The following is a 27371-nucleotide window of genomic DNA, read 5'->3' as shown; positions in this document are numbered from 1 at the left end:
AAAAAGAACACAAAGTGAAGGAGCTCAAAAATAGTTTTATTTTTATTCAAAGCAACTACCACCTTATTGAATGCACTTATTAGAATGCTTTAAAAGTTTCTGAAAAGAGTCAGCGAAGGTATCCAAAGTTAGAAAGAAACTAAATAAACTTCATCCCTATTCCTTGTCCCTCTATATATAAATTGTTATTGTCTTGCATTTCATTAGAATTAATCCAATGAATTTCATCTTTCTGCTTTTAACCGTTTCACTGAAATCACTTGCACAGAAGGATGAGCAGATAAACACAAACCAAAATCATTGACACATTTTTATCTTAAAGCGTGGCAAAAAATAAAATAACGTACACGACGAGATAATCCGCTTAGCGACAGAATAGTACGTAAAAGAATGAAAAGGGATAATACATTTCATCCTTTGAAAAAATCCATGCCACACTGGAGAGAGACAAAGAGAGAGATTTTCGTTGAATGAAAATCAGTTGGGAAATAAAAACATTTACGTCAGCGACCTAAAAGTGTGAATAAGAAGTGTAAATATCGTAATGGGATCAGAATTGTTAAAGCGTATGATTCGGTAAGAGGGAGATAATCCCAAAACGTTTCTTGTTTTTTGTTGAAATATACCACCTTGCCTTAGAGGGTTAAAGAGAAGTTCTTATTCCTAAGTTCTCGAAAGGGAATTGTAATATAATAACGCAGGAATGCACAAGTTATCGAGAAAAGCCCCTTCACTGCGTTGATAGTATTTAATGTATGATTTACTGTACAGTTAAAATGAAATTATAACCGATAGTCATACATTTCGGGCAGTTTTTGTTGCCCTTCTTTAGGGTCATATTAATTAGAAAAATACAAGGTAAGGTCTACGTTCTCCGCAGTCGGAGGTAAATGTGTTATCATGCTAAAATATATGTAAGTTTTTTGATTATTTTATTATCATTTTATTGATGATAAAAATTTTAAATTTAATTAATAATACCACTAAAGAAGGGAAAATAAAATTGCCTGATATTTGTAGCTCTCGTTTATAATTTATTTTAATTGTAAAGTAAAGCCTATACGAAGTAGCTCCAAAGCAGTGAAGTGTCTTTCATCATTAATAAATGTATTTATTTTTACATAATTAATAAGAAATATTCGAAAGGGCTCGCATGTACGTTTATAGGAATACATTCTATGCATTTTTAAACAGCGCTTTGCTTACTGATTTCCTGAAACAGATTAATTGTCCAACCGAAAGCGCTCATCCTGATGTTATCCTTTAAGTAGCATACTGGAGAAATGGAGTTACCAAAATGATTTGGCGACTTCCTTATATACGAGGGAGTATCAAAAAGTTCGTACCATGACCTAGATAAAACATCAGTAGGAAGATGCTGTTTTTAATATAAGTTGTCCATATATTCAATAACTAACATGTGAAATTTCATTCCCGTAGGTGATCGGACACCAGAGGTGGAGTCTGGAATCTGAGGAAGGACGCTATGGTTGACAAAGTGGAGTATCGAGCAGTGATCAAGTTCCTGCATTTGAAGGGCAAGAAAGCTCATGAAATTGACGAAGAAATGAAAGCTGTGTATGTGCAGAATTGTCAATCCTATGACACTGTAAAACAGTGGAAACGGGAGTTCCAGTGTGCTCGTACAAGTGTCTTTGACGAGCCAAGAGAAGGAAGGCCATCAACATCCACAGGCAGTGAGACGGCTGCAAGGGTTGAGCAGCTGGTGCTGAGTGACAGATGTGTGACAATTCATTTCATCGCAAATGCAGTGGGAATTAGTTATGGTCTTCCCACTGCATTTTACATGACCAACTGCACATGTCTAAGGTCTCCGCACGATGAGTTCCAAGATTGTTGACGCCTTTGCAAAAGCCGTTGTCACCACCAACTTTTGTTGCCCAGTGCGGCTTCGAACTACTGCAGCACCCACCCTATTCTTCTGACCTAGCACCGTCAGAATTCTTGTTTCGAGAAATGAAGAAACCAATGCCTGCACGCCGCTTTTATTCGTCTCAGGAAGTCATCAATGAAGTGGAATCGTGGTTTCAGGCAAAAAGTGCGGGCTTCTATGATTAAGGCATTAAACAACTGATCCATAGATGGGAGAAATGTGTTACTATACAAGGAGAATACATAGAAAAGGATTAAAGTTCCTGTGAAGCTTCACCTTTCTAGGGCTGTTATTTCTAGTTAAGCGTACGAACTTTTTGATACCATCTCGTATAGTTGCGTGCGAAGAGCGGTAGGACACTGGAGTTATGTACTTTCCAACGATATTTCTTTTGGGAGAAACACAATGGTTCCTCACAGAAAAGGCAAAAAAATGTAATGCGTTGCTATGTAAGCAACGCATTGCATTTAAGGATCGTTAGATTTTTATTTCTTAATTTAATTGATTTTTTTCTTTTTCTGTGATTAAACAAATTGAAAATAGCCTATGTGATATATATGAAAAAGAAATAATAATTTCCTGATTTCATGGTTCGATTTTAATGAAATTTGGGAAGGAGCGATAGATCGTGAAAAGAGCCAGATTTAAAATTTCGTGAAAATACAAACTGGAAGTCGAGTTATTACATGTGGACGGTCGGGCAGATAGACAGACAGACCGACATGGTGAAGACAGTAGGTGCTTTTCGCATAAATACTAACTCTCCTAAAAATTCAGAAATGAATTTCATCGAATTAGAATTTTCATTGGTCACAGAACACGGCGTATCACAGAGGGCTAAAATTTCTGCCTTTCTTACGTGCAAGTATTTTATCAAAAGAAGGTTAAATCTATGATCGTAAATACGATTAAATACTTAATACAGTAATACAGGAAATACTTAATACAGTATTTCCACACATTCTGATATATCTTTTGAATACAGCTGAGTTATCCAAAATGATTTTACCAGATTAAATATATATGATTATTGATTATTATTACTGATCATTAAAAAATTAACAATTAAGAAAATGATTAATAATAGAAAAACCTTTGGGTGTAATGCTTGAACTTTAATTTATTAACATCTTTTGCTTGTGTTGCTTCATGAAACTTCTTTGTGGATAATTTTTCGGGCTAGCTTTCTGATGGAGGTCTGAATCTACCTTTTCGTATTGCGTTTAGTCAGAACTTTGATACCATTACTTGAAGGCTGTGCCGGATTAAGGTACGGGATGATTTGTAAAATTCGTAAAATTTACAAATCATGAAAAAATTATATATATCCTTAGTAAAGGGGCGCCAAAAAAAAAAAAAAAAAAAAAATCTTTCTGCGCGTGGAGCAAAAGTACCTTGGTACTTTTGCTCCACGTGCAGAAAGATTTTTTTTTTTTTTGCAACATGAAATTGATCATATAATTATTGAACGGTGCGTAGGCATATACTGTATATTCCATCTTTATTGAATGACTAACCCTTATTTGCTAATTGTAAGTGCTGAACGAATAACAAATTAGCGTAGATGCTCTCTCACATCGACTGTAAATGGCCTGGATATGATTCCCCTTACAGACCGAAGTTGAGGAACACTTTGTTGGTGACGGGAGGCGTCTTTGTGGGCAGTTCCGGTCCGTGGGCGACTTAGGTTTTCTCTATAGAGGGATGTCATGTCTCCCTCCACCCCAGCTGAAACTCCAGTTTGTCTGTCCAGCAACAAATACATCAAACGTAATATGTATTCTCTGGTTGGTTTACCACTTAATATCATCCAGCCGAGAGCGTCACCCTGATACTGCACTTTAAATAGTGTGATGGAAAAATAGTTGCGAAATGGTGTATCTCTTTGTAGGCCCTGTGTAAACGGTGCACAAACAGATACATTTTCGACGGTTGAAATAGAACCATTTGTGGCCTCAGTGTAAGGGTTCCTATCTTATTACCCATGAAAGGTTGCAAAAGCACTTTCATCTAAACTCGATTCGACAGACAACCACAATGCAACCGCACAGCAAAAGGGATTGCAGGGATCGTCTATCGACTTATATATAATACAGTAAAATCTCGTTACAACGAACTTCTCGGGGATGCATGAATCATTTCGTTGTACTGAAATTTTGTTATAACGAAATCACAGAAAATTATTGAAAATGAATTGCTATTTGTTCTTTTAAATTCTGCTGCACTTTTTCAATACAGAAGTCGTAATAGTTTCAGCTATATTTTGCGTAAATATCGATACTAAAACCAATAGTAAATATAAATAAAATAAGCGTGCTACAGAAGTAAACTGATTTTTTCTTGTAAATAACTAACCTTTCAAAAGAGAGTATCCTATTGAAAGCATATATATTTACAATAAATATTGCACCTTATAAAATTTTAGCATATATGCGTAAAGCGCTGATTGACTTCACCTTGTCCCTTCGTCTGCACCTAATAAATCCGGCTTCTGGTTGAAGGATTTTCATAATTTGGGCCTTTTAGAAAGATTTGGCGATCACTCCCAAATTCCATCGAAATCGGGAAAGTAAAAAATCCGGCAACTATTATTTATTTTTTGCACGTACATATCACACAGGCTATCCATATAGGGTATACAATATTATAGCCGAATCATTGGCTATTATGTTTATTACTTTGCGCTGATTGAAAGAATGAATGGATAACGTTGCAGATGTGCAGAAACGAAATTTTCTCGGTTCGCTCTTAATTTTTTTTTGTAAATCACGAATTATTATTTATGTTTGTTAACGCGCCTAAAATATCCATATGGTGTAGATTAAGTTAGGTGTGTGTGTGTTAGGCGCCAAAACAACTAAGGCTATGAGGCTTCAGCATATTGTGTCTGCAATTGCGTACGTTCATTGGTAGGTTTGTTGTTTTGCCGAACGAAAAGTCGTGTTCTCCCCTGAGACCAACTAACTCAGCCACGTTGTAAAATAGCCCATAAAAATTCCACGCAGAGTTTACAAGAGGACTCGTGAACTGTGCCTGATGATATGGCATTTACAAGAGGACTTGTAAACACCGTTATCCCTAGTTGCATTTCTACTATTAAGAAACAGCTCAATCCAATTCAGTCAAATGTAGACAATACTTACTCATTTAGTAACTCCGCTTGAAAGACTTAATGGTGACCTCAACCTGCTTTCCTGTATCGGTAATCTCATCACTCTTTGGAACAGTTCCTATTGACTTCTCAGAGAAACTAGTCAGCAAGAAGAATTTAACCATTGTGCTTTACATGTTTCACTAAGTGGAAGTTAGCCACTGAATAACGTTTTAATGAAGAAACGGATAGTGGGCGACGGCTTTGTTTTGTCATTAAGTACCATTCTGTTATCTTGCTTTCACTGCTTGTTTGGACCTTCATTCAGTTAATCGAAAATTGTAACACGTTTTCTTATCCTGCTGCTTGATTCCCCCCCCCCTCTATTCGTTATTCCTTTGAAAGCTTTTCGGACTTTCCGGCTTCTTCTGTGGGCGTGCAAAAATTGCACGCTGAACTTCTCTGACCAGTTTTCTCCTTTGGAAATTTGCTGTCTTTTAACTAAAGGCTTTCTATCTGCCTACACTTGGACAGCAGTTAACTAGCAGAGTTGCGTTGGCATATGTTTGCTACAGAAAGCTGTACTGACAACATTAAATTCAATTTCTGCATCGGTTTAGATATTGCAGAATGCCTACAAAGAATAGAAAATGCAATGTTATGCCTTTCACTAAAAACTACAGTCATCTGTGTATTTTAACAAACTATCAACCCATCTGTTAATTATGAAAAAAAAAAAAAAAAAAAACAGCAACTGCTTCACAGTTCGCCCCTGCCCATACGCACTCATACATACACGAGTAGTTGTTACTTACCCCCTCGATATTCTGTATAATTAATATAATTATACCAATTACTTCTATAATTTCTGTAATGGTTAATACTAATTATTTATTTTCTTATAGGAATCGTTACTTATGCCTCATTTACTTATTTACACCTTATATAATCTGTGTGCACTGCGTTTCTTGAATTAACCTGTGCAAAGGTAAATATGTACAACGCTGGCATTGCATTTTTTTACTGAAAAGTTTTTCAGACATGACTGTCTGAAATTATTTTCAGATCTTGACAATCGCTGAATATAATCTTGAACTTATTAAGCTTTCTTCATCATTATTCTGTAAGGGAATAAGAGATAGAAAACTGTAGCCTATTTTTTTTTATTTTTATTTTGGAGTGAAACAACTTTTTAAACAGAAACATGTATTTGGTGATCATAGGAGATTATTAGAGAGCAAATAACGATCACTATTTGAAGATATATAATTTAAAATCCGCTCATCAAAGAAACCAACAGTTAGGATTGAAATTCATGTATTAAGTTATTAATAACTTAATTAGTGATTAATTCATTAATTAATAACCCATTATTACAATGCATTTCTTTTTTACGCTCCCATTTTTAATTACAAAAATAAAGACTATATTTTTTGAAATATCGAGCAGACTGAAAAAAAAAAATGCAGCCATATTAAATTCATATTATGAAATTTATATTGGATTTTAAAGTGAATTTTAAATTATGGATTTTATGTTCTCTTTATTACCTCATGAAGTTAATTTATATAGAATTATACTTTTGGTAATGACGTAATGTCCTTCCCCAACCGTATTAACTGATATATCTGATATGTCTGTTATATTATAACTGGTATATCTCATTGTAAATCGATCAAACTGTAATGTTTGGCAAACAAATGAATAAATAAAATCATTATTTACACAAAGAAGTGTTCTTATCATTCTTTGCCGATTATCATCCATTAAAAACATTCAAGGTATTATGATGTTTAACTTCGTTAAACATGTTGAATATGTGATACTATTTCGCATGGTTTTTGGACAGTTTACAGCTTAATCAGATGTCTCGCAAATCTTGTTGTAGACTTTGATATCCGTGTTTATTCTTCTTCTTTTTGCGAATGAACCTTTCCTTTGAAATATTGGAATTTTGTGATGTTATATTTTGAGTGATTTCTGTACTTACCTCCCCCTCCTCCTCCTCCCCAAGCGGAGTTTTTAGACAATGAAGAATGGCTTTATTGGATTATGTCTGAGGTTACGGCCGCTTGAAGCAGATCATGGGTGGCATACATCACAAATCATCTCTTCGTGTATATTATCTTTAATAAAAGAAAAATATTTTAATTATCTCATTATATCCAGCGTTCATTAGTTCTGTGAATTATAGCCTTATTTAAATGCTCATTGTCATATAGTGAGCCGCATTTTCAGATAGAAAATTAGCCAAAATGTTTCCTCAATGTGGAAACCATCTAAAATTATAGGCTTAAATTTAATGTTTTAACGTTTACTAAATGTAAATAATTATATCCAAATTATTCTTCACTTGCTTGGAAAGCCAGATGTGTTTATTTAGCGGATAGCAAGGAGTAGGGGATTAATCTCTCCCTTTCTCTCTGTGCCATAATTTAAATTTTTTCCCTAGTCTAATCCCAAAGTTCTAATAGCGTTATCTCAATTGCGTCCTTTTAGCTCAGTATGATTTATGACTTGCGGGTTCCTCCGCGAAATTCGTCAATATGCGTCCTCTGCAAGAGAAAAATTGCGCTGGCTGAGTCCTGGAATGCCCTTTGGAAGAATTTATGACAAGACCCCAGTTTTTTTTTTTTTTTTTTTAGTATGATGCACTATCAAACTTTCTTTTATGCATTAATAATATGTCATCTGCAGTACATGATCAATTCCGTGTGTATCTCCTCATGTGATTTTTGTTCTTCTGATTATTTAGATGAATCCGTCTATCTGTGTAGTTTCGAAAACTAATCGTTTTGTAAATAAGTCGTCAGTGTTTTTTGTGCCGCACGATATAACTAATTATAATTAAGGAATATTAATTTTTTATATGAATACCCAAATTTTTCAGTTCTAGTGGAATAAAAACTACACACGCTTGCAAGAGTTTTTGTCATTTAGTTTCATATTTTAATGTTCTTTTGTATACTACGGCACGACCACCAGATCAGAGGAGTTTACAATAAATCATGAATACAATCGTTAATCGTATTTAGCAGTCACGGACTTGGACCACTGCCCACTCAAAGAGCGTGTGTTACTGCACTCTCTCTGCTAAACCACTCGGCTGCGTCAGGCCCATATGGAAAGACAGATGTATGTTTATTTAGCGAAAAGCAAGGTGTAGGGAATGATTATTCTCTCTCAGTGCCATAATTTTTATTTTTTCCCCTTATCTAATCCCAAAGTTCTAATACCGTTATCCCAATGGCTTGGGACTGCCTGGCTACCTCCCAGAGGTTAGTGGCGGGCAACATGGGAACCCATCAGGGGCCCCTCGGCGAAAAGCCAGAAGAACACAAGCCAACACTATAATTCATAAAATAACACACAGCTCACACCTATGGATTTTACAGAGTACTGTATCACCTGCGTAGACTGTACAGAGTACTGTACAGTCTGCGCGGGTAGCACAGTGGTATCGTCACCGTCCTCCCCACACAGGGTGGTAAAGGCCCGAGTTCGAATCCCATCGATGACGCGAGGAACTTTAATGGGCTTTTTTTTTACCCCGTGGCTGAATTAGTCGGTCTCAGGCGTAGATAGCAAGGGTTTTTTCCCTCTAGAAACTGGGTTTTTTCGTCTAGCAAAACAGGAAATCGACCACAAAACACACGCAATTTACAGACAAAATACACATGGGTAGATGTAATCAATTACCGGTGACCCTAATATAATAATTTTGTTTTTTTTGTATCACCAACAGAGTAAACGGCGCAGATGTGGGAAACTACTGGAGCCGCCCTCACCCAAACACTGTGTCACTATCTCAATGGCGTCCTTATAGTGCACTATGAAAAACCTTCAGATTTCTAAGTTTCAGATGGCATGTAGTAGACATTTAATCACACTCAGAACCACAATTCATATGTTTTTCATTTGGTGTTTCGAGACGTATCTATACTGTAATGAATTTGGTGTGTAAATTAAACGCGTTTAATTATGAATCAATTCAGTTCACCACACCTATTTAACTTGTGTTTGCGTTCTAAGAAAAATATCTTAAAGTATAAAAGATTTAATTATACTTGATAAGGAACCCTCGCGGGAAGAACATTGGCTATGGTCGTCGTCTTTCCACGCCCTGTGTAAAGGCCTGGATTCGAAGGCCATCAAGAGTGAAGAAATTTATGAGTCTTTTTCATATCATATTTTTATGGGCCTTTTTTTTTTCTTTTTTTTTTTTAATTCTAGATCGACTAGCTCGGCCACTGCGCCCGACATAACTGGGTCGTTTCTAGCCACTTTGCCATCAGGAAACAGCGATCGCGAGGAAAGCTGCTTCCCGGTACCCGTCCATTCTGTGGGGAGGCTAGCCACTGCTATTACTCTTACTGCCTTATTAAAGATAAGACTAAATTTCGCATCTATAGGAGTTGATCTCGGGCGAAGGGTGTCTAATTTTTCATTCAGCAAAACAGACAAGTCGATCATACGAGACATGCAGCTTTCAGAGGCTCGCGTCTCTTAGCCTTAGTTGTTTTTGGCAAAAACAAAATGAAACAACTAATTTGATATGTGCAATTAAATTTGTCATTTGCATAATTGGACAGCATTGCTTCTATTTATTAAATCAGTTTGACACATATGGACATGTGTCAAACTAGGATATGTGCAATTTACGGACATGTATTGTACCTTATGTACGGCGGCTCCAGGACATTAGTTCAACTTCGCCGTTGTTTTGTGCGATGATACAAAGCTCTGTAAAAGGCCCAGAATTGTGTGAAGTGTAATGTTTATGTAGCGCGTGTATTATGTTGAAAGTGTTGTTTTTAGCCACTTTGCTATCAGGAAGCAGAAATCGCCAGAAAAGACACACACACACACACACACACACACACACATGTCTAAAATTTGTTTAGACATCTCATCTCCACTCCTGATGCAAGAACCCTGATGATGCTGTAATCCCATATCAACAAAAGCCAGCCTCATGATATGAGATCAAGAAGATAGGGAAGATAAAAGAAAATAGAAGAGCTAAAAAAATAAAGAAGCACCAGAGGGTGATGCGTTGATCCCTCACTCTGTAGAGCTAACACAGTGACAAACCAACACAAAGCATAGCACAAGATGAGGATCCTATTTACGAAAGAGTCTAAAGGATCAAGGTGATGATGGTGTTGAGAATGTGATGATATTATGGCAATAATGTGGTCCAGAAGATCTAGAAAGAGATAAAGATACGGTCCAGAAGTTCAAAAGAACGATGAAAGTGTCGGTTGATTTAATGACTGAAGGCAGGAGAATCCAGCAACCAGAAAGCTCTAATTGGCATTCATCCCAATAGTCGTTGTTGTTTGGTTTTTAGGAGCATAAGCAACTAAGGTCATTTTGCTCCGGGGATATGCCGTGGTCATTCCCTGACCTTTCCGCATCCTCCGTATTTGGTGGTGACGGGCTCGAACCCGGGTCTAGTCAAGAAGCGTGTGCTACGCACTGCTGCTCCTTCCCACTTGGCTACGGAGGCGCATCCCAATAGTCGAAGAACAGTCAGAATTTAATAAAGATTAAGCGTTTAAATTTGGATAACGAGAATAATTTTATGATTCAACTCAAGAAGACGAACATTTATTCTTGTGCATTAGGGCATTTAGTTATGCTTGCGCCGTAAAGCCCTCAAGAAACAACAACAGCAACACTTCTATATTAAACTTATTTTGTAAAAGTAAAATTGTTTTATTATTTTTTTTAATTACAAGCGCGTAGCATAAAATTCCTTTACATAACAAAAATATTTTGTGGCACCAGGGCAAAATTTGATTCCTGTAGGTTCTGGATTCGCCCGTTGGCGGCACGTGATGCATTTCGACCCCTGCTGATTCAACTGTCACGGAAGACAAGGAAATGGTAGATTCATCTTAAAGAAATCGGCAATATTGTGAAGAAGGAACTTCTGATAACGTTGCGCGCGTTCATTTTTTTTTTTTTTATTATTATCATCAGTTTATTTCTCTTAGGAGGACACCCGGTTACAGCCACTGGCTAGGGGGTGATCATACATATACAACTATGTTACAAAATGTACATCTATGTTACAATTATAAAATACATGGAATACATAATATCTGATTTACAAGTACACTTTATCTGGAATATAGAATATTTGAGTTATTAATTACTCGCAAAGGCTTTTACTACTGTAAACTGGTAAGAACATAATACCATGACAATTGAAGCATACCTTCTGCTTAAACACACACAGTGGGAGTTTCACCATATTTACATAAACACAAATATTTACAGTCAAACAAGTATTCTTATGGAGTCCAAGAAAATCAATCCCTCGTACAAATTTGTAATTAGGGGATTCTGAAAACTCCTGTTCATAGAATTATTTATATAAATTTGATGTTTGGAGGCCTGTAAAATACAATTAGTAAAGCTTCACCGAAAATGGACAGCTTAGATTCCAGCTCGTGGAATGAATGTGCGAGAAAGCTAAACAAGATGAATTCCGTGACTTCCCTCATTTCGCTATCTTTACTGATGATGTAACATATCACGTGTCTGGGTATGTGAATAGACAACTGCATTATTTTGGGTTCGATAACTCCCAAAGAGCACTTAGAGCATATGTGAGATAGTCCAAGAGTAAATGTGGTGTTGCTCTCACGCATGACGAAGTGATAGGTTAGTTCTTTTCTGTGGAATACACGATCACACGAAACTCATTCTGAAAATGTTAGGAATTTACGTGATTCCGTAATTCGATTAAAAATCTGATGAAGTGGAGTACCGCACATTTTTCCGACATTGTACCGTGACGGCCACACGTTTTTCAAATCCAGGGTCCATAGACTTTTTATACAGTCACATCCTTTTCATTTTGCTCTGCCACCTCTCTTATTCTAGTTCAGTATTTGTAAATGAAATATATAGTCATAGAAAAATTTAGTTTTTGGAGGGCTTCTCACCTCTAGACCACTACCTCTCTTCCCTGGTTAAGAACCACTATTCTAATCGATGGATACGCAGTAGAGTTAAAACAGTGTGATCTTTAGATCTTTTCTTTATGGGTTTGTAAAAGATCACGTTTGTTCTGTCAAGAAAGTGAAACTACTGATGAACTAAATGTGAAAATCACTTAAGTGGCGGCTACTTTGTTATTCAAGACGTGTTGCAGCATGTATGGGAAGAGATTGACTATAGATGAGATGAATATATATGCATAGACGGTGTTCATGTCAAATTATTAAAGCTGTATGAAAATAAATTGCCATGCAGTGATATTGTGCAGCTGAAAATGTTGTGCCATATCACTATACTGTACTTCCACGGAGTGACATTATAATGATTTCGCTGTCACTCGTTTGGAAAGGTATTAGTCCAAATCCTATACGTGACTGGAAAAATTTCTTTTAAAGGCTTTTTCAGTTTTTTCTGCCCTTAACTGAAATCAGTTCTTCCCTTTAATTTTTCTGGTTTTACAGCTCGCAAAGAATGAAAATTGACACTATGATGCTTATAGACAGTTCTCTATGGCAGCTTGGTCGGCATGATAAATTTACCATCTATTGTCTCTGCCACGCCCATCGGTCCATATGTAATAACTCGACTTCCGGTTGACAGTTCATAATGAAATTGTATATTAGGGGACAAAAGACCCTAACATTATTTTCAGGGAAAATAATCTTTCTTTTTAAAAAAGAAGATTTGTCGAGCCGTAGCAAATTTGTTTAAAATCTAGCCACAGAAATTGGGAAAATTTGTTTTCTATTAAATTTCAGGTTCTATAAATGAACGACTGGGCAAACGGAAAAGGACAATGATTTTGGATTCTGGAATATTCAAGGTCTTTTAACTGAAAGAAACTTTCTTCCGGTTGAACTGCAAAAATTCAATTTAGACATCGTTGTGTTATCTGAGACAAATAAAAAGGGATGTAGAGAGGAGAAATAATGGGAGAATGCCTCCATTTTTGGAGTGGAGTCGATAAGAGTGAAAGAGCAGGAGTTTATATTGCTGTTAAAAAGAAATTGAGACATAACATCAAAAACTGGCAATGTATTAATGAAATAATGATCTCATTGGAATTGACAATGTATGGGAGAGAAATGTGTATTTTGGGAATATATGCCCCGACTAATGACACGGCGGCCGATACCTTGAAGGATGAGTTTTGGGAGGATCTGAAAGAACTAATAGAAAAAAATCCCTAAGAACAAAGTAATATTTTAAAAGAAACATAATATTTTTGTTTCTTTTAAAATGTATCTCTTTTAAATATTTTAAAAGAGATATGTTTCAATGAAAGAGTAGGAACTGAATAAAATAGCAAAGTTATTGGAAGATTTGGAGAGAAAGAGAGGAACGACAACGGAGATAGACTATTCAATCTTTGCGAACAGATCTTGAGAATAAACAACACATTTTTCCAACACAAGGATATCTATAAACATACTTGGTCACAGGAGACAAGACAAATTAGATCAGTTATAGATTACATTATTTCAAAACATTCAGGGGGACATGTATCGAAAGCTGTCAGAGTTTATAGAGGAGCTGAATGTGGAACTGGATTAAGAAAATAAGCGTGGACAACCAACAATGCAGGGAAGGAGAATTGCTACAAGTGGGTCAATTTAACGTTGAACTTGAGAATATTGGAACGACAGCATTTAGAAACAACTTCACCCAGAGATTGGATGCTGCAATTAACATAGAGATAAAAGGTAATACTGAAGAAATCTACTAATATTTAAAAAATATCTCATGAAATCCAGGCAAAAAGAAGAGCCAAAGACCGAAAAAGACCTGGATTACAGAGAAAGTAAGAGCTGCTGTAGAGGAAACGAAACTTGCATATCAGAAATGGCTGGGTGATAGGAATGATGAATATAGGCACATTTACGTTGAAAAGAAGAAAATAGCCAATCGGTTGGTAGTAGAAGCGAAAAATGAAGAATAGGAAAGGAAGCGCGCGACTATTAATAGCAAATTGGGCTTCAAGCGATTAGCGGAATCGTGGAAGGTCCTTAAAGACTTGAGAAAACAGAATAAACACAACGCTAGTTTGCAATTAATAACTTTGAAAGACTGGATGAAGTACTATGAAGGACTTTTAAAAGAAGACCGGGAAGCGTTCAAGACGGTGGAGGATTTCAGTGTAGAAGACTCGGGCTTAAAAGTTTCTGTTAGGGAAGTGGAACTCTTGCTAAAGGAAGGAATGGCAAATCACCTGGACCTGGAGGAGTTTATATGGAATTTCTGAAATACGGAGGAAGAGGAGTGGCTGTTCTGATACAAAAACTGTTAAATGGTATACTGAGAGGAGAAGAAATACCGAAAGAAATGACAATAGGATATATCACATCAATTTATAAAGAAGGGCGATCGGAAAAGCTGTTCAAATTACAGAGGAATATGCGTACTGAACCCGCTGTTAAAGATGCTGGGAAAATGAATCAGGAACCATTTAGAAACCCGAATCGAGGTGTCAGAAGAATAGAGTGGTTTTTCAGCCGGGATGTCATGTATAGACCATATCTCAGCAGTACGACAGATCCTTGAAAAATGCCAATCGAAAGGAAAAGAAATCTTTATGATTTTAATTGACCTTGACAGGGCATATGACAGTGTTCCAAGAAAACTCTTATGGGAAGCACTAAAAGATACAAATATTGATGGACAACTGATTAACATTATTAAGATAACTTACAGGAATAACAGATGCAGAATTAAAGTGGGATCAGCTTTGTCACCTGAATTCTACACTTCAAAAGGCTTATTATAAGGCATCTCACCAACACTTTTCAAAATTTATATCAACATCTGCCTAAGATCCTGGTCAAAAAATGCAATAAAATGGGATTGCCGATTAATAAGAACACCTATATTCACAATTTACTTTTGCAGACGATCAGGTGGTGATGGTGCAAGACCTAGGAGATGCAGACTAACATGTCGTCAATTGTTTGAGGAATATAAACAATGGGGTCTAAAAATCAATTTTAGCCAAACTGAAATGTCTTCAGGATCAGGACACATTCTAAATATTGCAAATTTTAAAATCGAACAAGTCGATAAATTCAAATATTTGGGATCAATCTTACAAAATGATGGATCATCCCAAGCAGAGATCAATAAGAGAATTGCAGACGGCAGAAAGGCTATCGGCATGTTAAATATCCTAAATAAAACAAACAAACTTACATTTCAAACGATTGTACAAAGTCTTCTGTTGTATAGAGCGGAAACCTGGACGTTGAATAGGCGAGTGGAAAACAAATTGCTCTCCACAGAAATGGATTTTTGGAGACGCTCAGCAAGAACTTCTAGAAGAGACAGAAAACGGAATGAAGACATGAGAGAAAAATGGAAGTGAAAAAAAAAAAGAATACTATTGACACTATCAAAGAAAAGCGTTTAACATGGTATGGACATGTAAAACGGATGCAAGAAACCAGATATCCAAAGGTACCTCCTGGAAGAAGGAGAAGAGGAAGACCTAGGAGGACATGGATGGATGGAGTACGGGAGTGCATGACAGCCCGAGGCTTAACTGACCAAGACACTTTGAAACGCACTTTATGGCAGGAAAAAGTTCCTGCCAAAAAAATAACTTATAGGCTGAGGAAACCCATTGTAATTGGAAACACTCCTCTTGAAGAAGAAGATAAATTAATGAATTCCAAATGTTTGGGTGTTACTCGATTAGAAAAAGTCGGATTGCTACTAGATTTTTACTTTACGTTCTGCTAGTTCCTGAGAAGGTTTTCCAGATCAATTTCGATTCCACTGTTCCGCACAAAAATCTATGTGCATATTTTAATTTTGGATGTTTGTGCATTACTCGAGAAGGAAAACCTAGACCAATTTTTTTTTTCTTTTTCAGTGCATGTTTTCTTGGTACCTGAAGAGGTTTTCATTGCTGTTAAGATTTGGAACAGTTATCTGGTGGAAAAGGCCCTGGTTCGAATCCCATCAATAACGTGTGGAACTTTATTGTATTTATTTATTTTTATTGTTTTCACTACGATCACAAGGTTCTCTCTTCGGAAGCTGGTTTTTAATCCAACAAAAAAACAGGCAAATCGACCAGAGAACACACTCAATTTATCAACATAATTCTCGGGTGGCCCTAATTTGAGAATTTTGTACATTTGGAACCCAAATCCGACCTGTTTTCAAAATTTCAGAACTTAAAATATCTGCGGGACATTTGTACCAATGTCATATGGATAGTTTAATCCACTTACTCTATGCTCCCCCCCCCCCAAATCCTCAAAGGAACTACAAAACAAATCCCGCCAATTTTGCATGTCTTCTTCAAAGTACTCCCGCTGGATTTAATACACCGAGCCTAGAAAATCTGCTGCCGTTGGAAACACATTCGAAATTTTTGAGTAATCGTTCAAGTATCAAAAATTTTTGAGAACCCTATAAAGTCCTCCATACCTCAGTCCCTTAAACTCCTTAAACCATCGGTGCTAGCTACGATTAAAGTAAAAAGTAAAGTAACTGCAGCCATTATCAATCCACTGCAGGATGGAAGCCTCCACAGCGATTCTTGTTAAGGGAAATGGACCATAACCTGCCACGCTGGTCCAGTGCGGGTTGGCAGATCGACCGTATTTAGGAGTCAGTGGCTTGAACCCCGGTCTACTCAAAACATTATCACCACTACTCGGCTACGGATGCCTTTTTTTTTTTTTTTTTTAAGCTATGATTGTGTAGGTCCAAATCTTATCCATACGGGAGAAACCTTTTGGCCTTTTTGACACCGTACTAGATTTAGTCAGTTGAATGTTTCATGGCGTTTTCTGTTAATTTCATAAATTAATAAATTCTTATGAAATTATCCGCTCGATTATTCCCAGTTCGACCTGTTTCGCTTATTCTGTTAAATTACGGATCGATCCTTGCAATGGATGACTGTTGCAGTTTTTCATTTACACATCCTGTAATCTGAATATTTCAGTAATGAGATATACAAGATGTATACGGCGTGCAATCTGTGGTTAATTTGTAATAAACATGCCGTCTTTAGTACACGCCATCGCGCTTTATAACCTACAAAGGCGTGCCCTTGCGAAGCTGTACCATTTAACCAAATATGCTGCTATTGTTAAACACACCTAGAATTTCTTTTAAAAGATTTTCAAAACACCGCTCACCTTTCATTTAATGTCATCAATTTTGAAAAATCTTTTTCGTATCATTGAATTTTTAATTGTGAAAAGAGAAAGAAGCCGCAATTAATAGATCTCTTCAAATCAATTAGTAGATCGGCAAATTTGAACGATTGTTATTACACGTCAAGTATACTATATTTGTAATAATTCTAAAGAGCATTTAATGGCTTTTTTGAATTCGGATATGAATCCATATCCACCGAATTCGTCGGATATGGATTCATATCCGGCGAATTCGGTGACCAAGATAGCCCCTATATATCACTTTGGTGTTCGGCGAGCTCCTCTCGGACTACTCCCGCAACGTAGCATGACGCATTATCCTGCTGAAACACGCTTGTGCTATCAGGGAAGACAGTCACCATGAAAAGGTGTACCTGATTGCTCACATGGATAGATAGTTCTTAGCATTCATCATGCGGTCTAGGGGTATAAGAGCTTCCATAGATTCCCAGGAAAACATTCCCCATACCAAAACACTGTCGCTACCTGCATGTTTCTGTTGGATCAGTACATTGGAGTGATTCCTCTCCGTAGTTTGTCGCCGTACCATCTATCTACTGTACTGACCACACGGCATAACAGGAAACGTAGTTACTCGGAAAAGGCAACTTTTTTTGTCCAGTCATCAATGGTCTAATGATGCTGTTGAGATACAAACCTTAAGAATAGTTGGCAGTGGGTGACCCTAAGTATGGGTACTTTGACCGGACACCTGCTTCAGGGGCCCATATGGAGGAGGATTCGTTGAGTCGCAGTCTTGGAAGCATCGCTAATCGTTCCATGGTTAAAGTTCATGGTCAGCTGTTCAACCATTTTCCGTCTATCCGCTCGCACAAGACTGGACAGTCCACGTTCACTATCACTATCGATGAAGTGTGTGCGTCTACCATTGGCCCTACGACTACTGCTCTGTCCATTGTCCGTCCACTCTTGGAACACCTTAACTACAGCACTTTGCGAATAGCCCACAAGATTCGCAGTTTCTGTAATACTGCCTCCCTTCCATCGGTGTCCGACAATCATCCCATTTTCAAAGTCTGTCAGATTACGTCCATGTCGATCAGATACTTCGTATGGCCCGCATTCCACGAACCTGCAGTATCACATTTACCGGTTCTCGCCAGAATACGTGTGCCATCAGGCAGGAGGAACAACTGATTGTTAAAACGCGAGGACGGTAATAATGTTCGACTGCATAGTGTATGTGTGTTAGTCCTGTGTTTGCCTCGATGAGCATCTCTGGATAGCCAATCATGTATGTTGACAGTGTTTGTATGGCTGGAATTCCAGGTGAGGAGCATGTGTACATGTGTGTGTCTTGTTTAAGGCATAGTTGGCCTTAAACAAGACACATGTTCGACTCCGCCGTGGTACACTGTGACAATGCATTACTCTGTAAAAAGCCAGAAATATGTGTAGTGCATATTTTTGGACAGTGTTGTTGCTATTATTTGGTTTTTAGGAGCATTAGCAACTAAAGCCATATTGCTCTGGGGCGGGGGGGATATGCGGTGGTCATTCCCTGACCTTTCCGCTACTTGATTAGACCTTTCCCCGGTCTAATCAAGTAGCGTGTGCTACGCACTGCTGCTCCTGGCTACGGAGGTGCCTTTGGACAGTGTGTGTGTGTGTGTTGTTGTTTCTGACCATACGTTAATATGCTTCCTAATGCCTCTGACGCTATATCGCCGTCTTAGAGTATGAACAGAAAAGAAGATTACAGTCAGACTAAAAACACACAACGTTTTTACATTTAATTATAATTATATTCGATAGTCGAGAGTTGAGAATTGCGCACAACTTTTTTCTTTCTTTTTCTGGATTATCAGTGTTTACTGTCAAAATATTTCAGTAATATACTACCTTTATTTATTATACAGTCTTCGCAGTCTACAAATTTTGGCAATTGTAGCGGAAGATTTGGCTTAATTTTTTCTTCCTGGTTTACTTAAGTATGAATTTCCTTTATGAGTAATGTTCAAGTTTGAAACTGTCGAGAGTAATCACAAATGGGAAAGTTTTCTAAAGTAATATTCTTCTCTCATTTTGTTTATCCATATCTTGGGCAAAACGGAACTCATTCGGTGTAAGTAGGACCTCAGGCAACTTCTAAGATAAGCAGATTTGAGCTGCCAAAGAATTAACGATGGCAATACCTTTGGACGTGCGGCGCAGTGTTACGAGAGATGCAGAATCGCACGAACCGAAAAAATATCGTAATAAAAGTGCGATATCTCGCCTTTAGAATCTGTATACATTAGTCACGGTAGGCAACACGCAGTGCGGGTATAAGGATTCGTTCACCAACTCTCGTTCCTGTTGCCTAGTGCCGATATTCCGTTTTCCCTTTTCAATCAATCCACGTCATTCACTCTTGGAAAGAAAAATTACAGTTGCAGGGGGACGTGGCTGTTCATACACCAATGAATGATGGGAAATTTACCACGACTTCTAAATCAGGAAACATTTTCAGTTCTCCGCAGATTTTGAAATTTGAACCGCAACCCTCGTAGCTTTAATAATTCTTTGAATGTCTGCCCTACAAAGCTATATTTCAAGTCCTATCTCAAAACGCCTGAAACCATCACAAAGTCGATGGAGTGAAATGTTGCCAGTGTTGTAACTCTCATTTGTTACGAGGATAAAAAAAAAAAAAAAACACTGTGTGCTGGATATAAGAGAAATGAAATGAAACCTTTCTTTTTTTTTTTTTTGATGTGTGGCCTTCTTTAGTGTAGGGTCTTGTTAAAGAGTGAATGAGTAGTGGAGAAGTTCGTGTGATTGATATTATTCATAGTTAAAGATTGGTATTTTTATTTTTGGAGGCCTAAGAAATTAAAATAACTTACTTGCTTTCATCCTTTGCTTTTAGCGTATCCATGCTCATACAGGTAATTTTAAGTACTACTAATACTAAATGTACTACAATTATATTATACTGGTTATTGTGGAAAACTACAACAATTATGAAAATTTCTTTTCAATAATTTTATTAAATTAAAATCATTTTAATAAAATACGGGAAAAAAGAAAAAAAGTTTTAGTGGATCTAGTCAACTAAAAACTTAGTGATCAGGATTATGAGCTAGGAAAGCTTTACAACATTATCTTCGTATGTGGTAATAAGTAGATTGTTCAGATGATTAAAACACAAAAAGTCCGCCCCAGCAGATGAGTACTCCCCTGATTAAAAGTCTCATGTTAGCTGCTGATCCATGTAGTACTAAACATGGTTAGAGTAATGCGAATTGTTCAAAATGAGCTAATTATGTCCGATCAACAATATATGCGGAGTTCGCACTACCCAGTAACTTATTTCTTATTAATTTACAGCAGGCCTGGAGTCTTGTTCCAAGTTTAGTGTCTTCCCCCTTCTCTCCCCACTATACCTCATATTTCTTTTAATTTTGAAAAATGTTATCCGCTGTATTAACGCCTAAACGTTTCTTTATCTTTTATTGATATTTAGAACTGATTTTGATTGTGAAGGCGTTCAGTCTGAAGGGAAACGTAAAAGTAGCGCTTGGAACCATGACATTTATCTCTAACTGTAAAAGTGCGAGAGGAATTTTATGTGAATTTAACTGTCTTGAAACTTATTACAAGGCCATTGGGACATAGAGAAAGAAAGTTCTGGGAAAACAGAAAGCCCAAATGATAAAAACAGACACATGAAATTGCTAACAAGAAGTGATCCTCAGCATGACTGGGCTGTTCAGGAAACCGTGCAGAAAAGTATAGGAATGTCATAATAAAGCAAATTGAACACGAGATTTTAAAATGAGCCGCACTGCAAAGTATTCGCTGTCCTCAAACATTTATTGAAACTAAATGAAAAACAAAATGATCAGAAAAATATTTTTATTATCGGGTAGGCCCCCATGGGCTTTATTAATGGGATTCATAACTTTCCGTGGGAAGCTTTCTGTAAGTTCTTGGTACGTAGGGACTGGAATTTTTCTCATTCCTTCCGTAAGACTGCGTCTAGTTCTCTGATCGAATTATGACATCTTGTTCTGGATCCCAGTTGTTATTCAAACATGTCCCAAAGGTGTTTAACTGGATTCAGATCTGAGCTATAGCTTTAATTTCCTCACACTTCTGTTGTACTAACACAGGCTTATCAAGTTGATATATATATGGCTCTTCTACAAAGAATTGTCACGACGTAGTTAAGGCAGAATTGTTCAGAATGCTGCAATAGACATCTAAATTCATAGTCTTATCAATGACAACCAGTGGACTAAATCAAAACCATCTAAAATAGGCCCATTCCATCATACAATCACCATTGGACTTCATTGTTGGTGCAATACAAGGCGATATTGGGCATACCCTACACTCAGGTGCATCTGTTTGATGCCTGGGCTATGTAGCCTGATTTATCACGGCATACCGTGTTCTGTCAGGCTCTGATGCCCAATGCTTTTTCTCTGCACCAGGATAGGCGGTGATGTGCACTACGGGGAGACAATTTTGGCTTACGAGTGGCTGCGCAACAAATGGTATCCCCATTATATGAAGTGCTCCTTTGATGCTTAATGATCCTACGCTTATTTCTATTCTACAAAAAGTCTCTCTACTGAACTTATTAAGGGTGTCTTTGCAATTTCCTCTCACTATCCGTTTCAGCTGTCGACATGGGTTATTAATGGTGGTCTTCCTGCCTTGGGTTGAATAGTCGCGTTATTATCTGTCTTATGATGTATCCTACAATTGATTTTGGGTGTCCCACTCTTTCTATCTGGCCTGGCGAATGGACATGTCCGCTAAGCGACAACCCTCTATCACAGGGATCTACATCCTTTTCTGGTGGAACTAATTCAGTTCCTTTTATATTCTACACTTAACCGGTGCTGCCATCTACTGGCATGTAATCCTTGTTATAGAAGTAGTATACCTATATATAATTATACCTTAAAATAAAATGTCCTAGAACTCCTTTGAGATATAAACTAACAGATAAATCAGACATTTTAACGTCATTATTCTGTATGTCAGGCACTAAATGTTAACATAATAATGAAACTGAAATGAGTGAATGAGTTACGAATTGCTTAGTTACAGTTTTTATTCTTTTTTTTTCCTTTTCTTTTGTTCGGTGCCAAGTTGATAACAAGTTTAAACTTGTTATTAGAACTCTTTAAACATTTGGCAAACATAACCTTCATTACATTGAAGGTGTTATATAGAAATAATTCTGGGAGTTAACTGAGAAAACAACGAAAATTGCAATACAGTTATACGGGGGCTAACCAAAGAATGTTAACCCCGTTTAACTCAAAAGAAAAAAGTTCTCAAAATAAGATTCACTCAAATTAAAATAGTTTTAATTATAGTTTACAGATTAATAAATAACATTAACATGATGCATGTACAAATCATATTCAGGAAAAATGTAGGCAGATATAACCTATTATATACTACCGAACGTAAATCGGTTGTAATTATGAACTAACAGTGTTTGCACATAGCAAGTAATCCAACCGTGCTGCCCCCCAGTGCATACAAATCTCATCACGATCAGGAAGTCGAAAAGCGAACTGCTTTTTCTCGTTAATTCTATTAAATATTATTTATGAGTGAGTACGGATTTTTGTTATGCCCTGTATGTGCATGGTAATTAAAAAGTATTTGAACATTTTTAAACCGCATAACGTCTTTATTTTTCTGTTCAAGAAAAACTCGAATACAGTGCTTGATACTTTGCAAGGTACCGAGAACTGTATTCAAGTTTATTCAATCTGGTACAATTACTATTTTTAATTTCTATGACTGACCGTTACAAACCGCTCGCAAAAGAGTAAAAATGGCGATGTTGGTTGAAAATAGAGTATTAAGAAATTTTTCAGGGATTTAGAGAATATATCTTATATCTTGTATACGAATATTCTCAATTTGACTGATTTTTTGATTGGATTCAAACCATGTGTTTTAATTGTGTTCAGGTGACGTGGACTTTCCTCTTAGCGCGCCACCTGGACCCGAGAAGTGTACTGTCTGTTTCTGTCACTGTTTAATGATGGCAGTGTGTTTTGAATGCGCTTTATTCGCTCTACACGCACTCTCAGTTCTCTTGCCTTCAAGAATTTGCTTGCCGTTTAAACATTTGCATTTGTTATCTTACTGCAAGCTGGGTTGAAGATTGGTTTTAAGAAGCGATGTAATGTGGTTTCACGTCCTTGAGTTTGAGTTTTTTTCTGTGTTGCTCTCTGAAAAAAAAAAAAAAAAAAAAAAAAAAAGTTTTTTTTATAACTTGGATAGTTTCTCTGATGTTTTATCGGTCTCCAATTTTGATTTTATTGTTTTACTTGGAAACACAGCTTTCTACAAATTTCTTTATAAGAAATTTTGATTAAGATGTATTTCAGTGTAATCATGTAAATAGGAAGGGAGGGGGGTTACTTTGTTTAGAAAAAATTTGCTAGTCTTTATTCTTTATCATTATTACTTTTTTTTTTTAGTTTTTAAGGGTTGGTGTTTAATTGGAACATCCGTTCTGTCGATAATTGAGGTTTATTTCCCACCCATTAATATATCATTGATGAATTAATTCGGTGAGTTTCTATAATATTATTCTACTGGGAATGAGGTTTTAATATCAGGTGCTTTCAATATAGCCGTTAATGCTTCTGAAACTATTACTGTTGCCTTTGGCTGATAAATTTAGGACTTACTGCATTCCTCATTAGAGATTGAACGAAGTTGGATCCTGTCTTTACCAATTTTTCGGACGTTTTTGTTAATTTAACTCTGGTTAATTATTTTCAGTGAGATCATTCTGTGTTGGAGGTGTCCATGGGTTTCTATTACGATTTCTTTACAAGTGAAGTTAATAATAAAGACACCAAAGTATTAACTGCTGTTAGTAAGCGTATTTATTTCCCTAAATATATTGATAATACTATAATTATGTGGTGATTTAATTTGTTTCCATGGGATATCTGATGGAATTCCGTGATATTAGGTACTTACTTGGTTTAGGATCTAAGGTGGTGCTGCCCTGATGTCAATGTCAAAGGTATGCGATTTTTACCATAAAGCAAACTAATAATATGTACGGCGCAATATGACCTATGAAGCGCCTAAAACCTTACAACAAACGAATAGCCTCCATAATGCCGTAGCCGAGTGGTCATTCGCGCGGGTGCATAAGTACACGTGTCTTTAGTGACCGAGGTTCAAGCCCGTGACTGCTAAATACGGTGCTGTTTCTTGTATTCTGTCTATTTTGTGAACTGATCTGACCGTTTGGTCGTCCTGGAGTATAAACAGAAAAATATAACTGGACAAATCCTATCAACCATGGCGCCTTTTTTATGTTTAACGCCAAATCTTTCTCTTCCACTTGCTTTTCAGTTATCAGAAAATCACGTTATACTGCAGCTTCTGTTCTGGAATCTCCTTCCCTCAAAAATTCCTCATGTGTGAAGTTTAATACAAAATACCTATTCAGTTTGTCAGTAACCTGAGCAGGATCATCAACAGTTAAAACATCGATATCAAGTGGGCCAATGTAATCCGATCCCTGCCTTCTGTTGTTAACATAAATAAAGAAGTCTTTGCTGCTCTTCTTTGCCAGACACTTCTCGTACTCTGCCTTAGCTTGCCTAACCTCTTCTGTGACTCAATTATAGCCTAGTTTATATCTACCATAAGGCTTCTGTATCAGCTGGTAATTTACCGGTATTTGGCGCATTATAGCCTCAGTTGCTGATGCGCCAATAAAACCCAAACCAAATCAGCTGGTAATTCATAAAAATGCATCCATTCCTTTTTTTCTTCTATGTCAGAAATCTCATTAGTTCGTCATGTATATCAAGAACAAAAACAAAACTGCTCCAACAAAACTCATTTCGCCATCAGATTAATGATGAGCCCTTCATCGATTAGATTAATTTTTAATTTGGGAACAATTAAGACGCTTGTGATTATAATTCCATGTTTCGGAATTTTACAGAAAAATGTAGGAATCTTTTAATAAAGATGGGAATAAGGGGGAAAAGTTCCTATAAATGTCTCAAAAGTCTATTCCCGAGATATTAATTATAAATTTCAAAACATAATAATAAATTGAAATAAACCTGTTAAAGGGAAACATATCGAGCAGCTGCTCAAAGTGACCTCCGTTTTGTTCAGTGTAGCATTCAGCGACGATCCACGATTCGCGGGCACGATTTATCGTTTCAGGACTATTCTTAATGATTTGGTACTCGTCGAGTTGGAAATTTTATCAATGGAATTCTGACAAGGCTAATCATAAATTAAAATCATGTCAGTTAACTCAGGAGATACTGCAAAATTAAACAATTTGTAGTATCTCCCATAATATTAGTTTAACAAACTATTCTTTAAACGAAGCAGACTTCGTGGAACCTGAAACACGATAAGAGACACGTTGAAACTTCTGGTAGGTGCTTTGACACATACTAGCAGTGTCAATAACTCAGTGGTGACTCAAAACTGAGTAATTGGTATGATTCGTATAGAACAGCTCTATTCACATCGGTGTTAGAACGTGTGTGTTTTGTAATGCCTAAAGTCAGTTTTAGTCACATTTTATTATATGAATTTGAACACAATGTTTTGCCTTTTTACGTGGTTTTGTAATTTATTATTAATGTTTAATATCTCGGAAATAGACGTTTGTGACAGTAACCTTTTTTCTAAATTTTGGCTGTAGAATGTGATTCTATACTTACACCGTGCAGTTTTGAATGCTGTATGTATATAAGTACGGGTTTTTAAAATACCCACTAACCTATAAAGGCCGCCATTTCCATTTTGTCTACTGTAGTGCTCTTAATGATAGACGTGGAAACTTGAAACTTTCAGGCAAGTCACTGTTTTGAGTTTTGTTGTTGTTATTGGAGATTTTACGGTGCAATGGCAGCTAAAGGCCATTATGCGCAAAAAAAAAAAAAAAAAAAAATAATGATTGAGTTTTGTCTTGAATACTGGTATTACACTTAAGATTATTTCTTTTTCCAAATTTATTGAAAACATCTGGTAATATCCTCTTTCCAAAATATACTATACGTTCTTCTTAAGTTTCAAAACGTAGATAATCAGTGTTTTTCAATATATGTAACTCACAAATTTTCATTTTTATTATGCGTTGTAGAAATTACTTCATTATGTCGTTACTTTCATTTAATTCTTTCTTTCTTTCTTTCTTTCTTTTGTCAGGAACCAAAGCGAATCCAGACGCCAAGCGGCTTTACGATGACTTGATTTCCCGCTACAACAAACTTGTACGGCCAGTAATAAATGTGACAGAAGCGCTCACCGTCCATATCAAACTGAAACTCTCCCAACTTATTGAGGTGGTGAGTTGCTTATTTTTTTTTTTCTTACAATGTGGCAAAACATTCATTTAGAAATTCCATCTCTGCCACACAAACAGTGCAATTATAATTTAAAGTTCAATTTATTTGTTTATTCAGACGAGTTCAGTAATAACAGAAATCCGCAACCATTCAATTTACAGCAGTCGTAGGCAGCAATTGTCAACATCATCCAGCTTCCGTGGCACACTTAACCATACCTCTAAGTTCATACCATAACGAATCCAGGCTATTGTGAGAGCTGGGGTGGGAGAGAACTACTCTCTGTTAGGTAGTGCACTTATTAATGTGGCCATTTAATGTATATGGTGTATGATAAGTTAACATAATACGTGTCAGACTCGCTTTCCTTCTCTTCAAGTCATGGTCGACTTAACTTGAGATACCTTTTGATCTAGCATTTCTTCTACATGTAGAAGAAAAGCTACGTCAAAAAGTTTGAGAATTTAATCTTTTTGAAGTTCAGTATCGGGCCTTAATCGTTTAGATTTTTGCTCACCCTTTCGATGAAACCATTATTCTGGATAAGCAGTTTAATATTGAAGCTAAAAATATCGCTATTTATACCGACATTTGCACTAAAGGATACCTTAAAATTCTAGACATACTTTGTCACCTTTCAGTGCATAATCACCTAACTGAATTGATTGTTTCGTTATAAAATAATAATATGATAACCACTCAAAAAAAAATCACTCTTGTCGATCAAATGGTAGCGACCCTTACAGTATGAAGCTGACACTTCAATCTATGGAAGTCTGGTGTCTCACCCGTTCCTGTCTAAGCTTAGAAGTGATTGTAAATTTTGAATGAACATTGGTTGTATTTATGCTATTCTTATCTCAGTTCTTATGGTT

General features: G+C 36.6%; 1 protein-coding gene across 1 annotated transcript in view; it reads left to right on the top strand.

Moving 5' to 3' along the window:
• LOC150091495 (acetylcholine receptor subunit alpha-like) overlaps positions 1 to 27371 on the top strand; it is a 325013-nt gene that overhangs the window by 150783 nt on the left and 146859 nt on the right. The window contains exon 2 of the mRNA XM_090384180.1: positions 26357 to 26496. Coding sequence (XP_090240306.1) covers positions 26357 to 26496 — 140 coding nt within the window. The remainder of the gene's footprint in view (positions 1 to 26356; positions 26497 to 27371) is intronic.

The sequence above is a fragment of the Mastigoproctus giganteus genome, chromosome 1 (assembly GCF_048544385.1).
Source record: "Mastigoproctus giganteus isolate SK-2022 chromosome 1, ASM4854438v1, whole genome shotgun sequence".
Classification (NCBI taxonomy): Eukaryota; Metazoa; Arthropoda; class Arachnida; order Uropygi; family Thelyphonidae; genus Mastigoproctus; species Mastigoproctus giganteus.
Note: the sequence above shows the minus strand (reverse complement) of the source record. Positions and strands in the feature narration are given on the sequence as shown.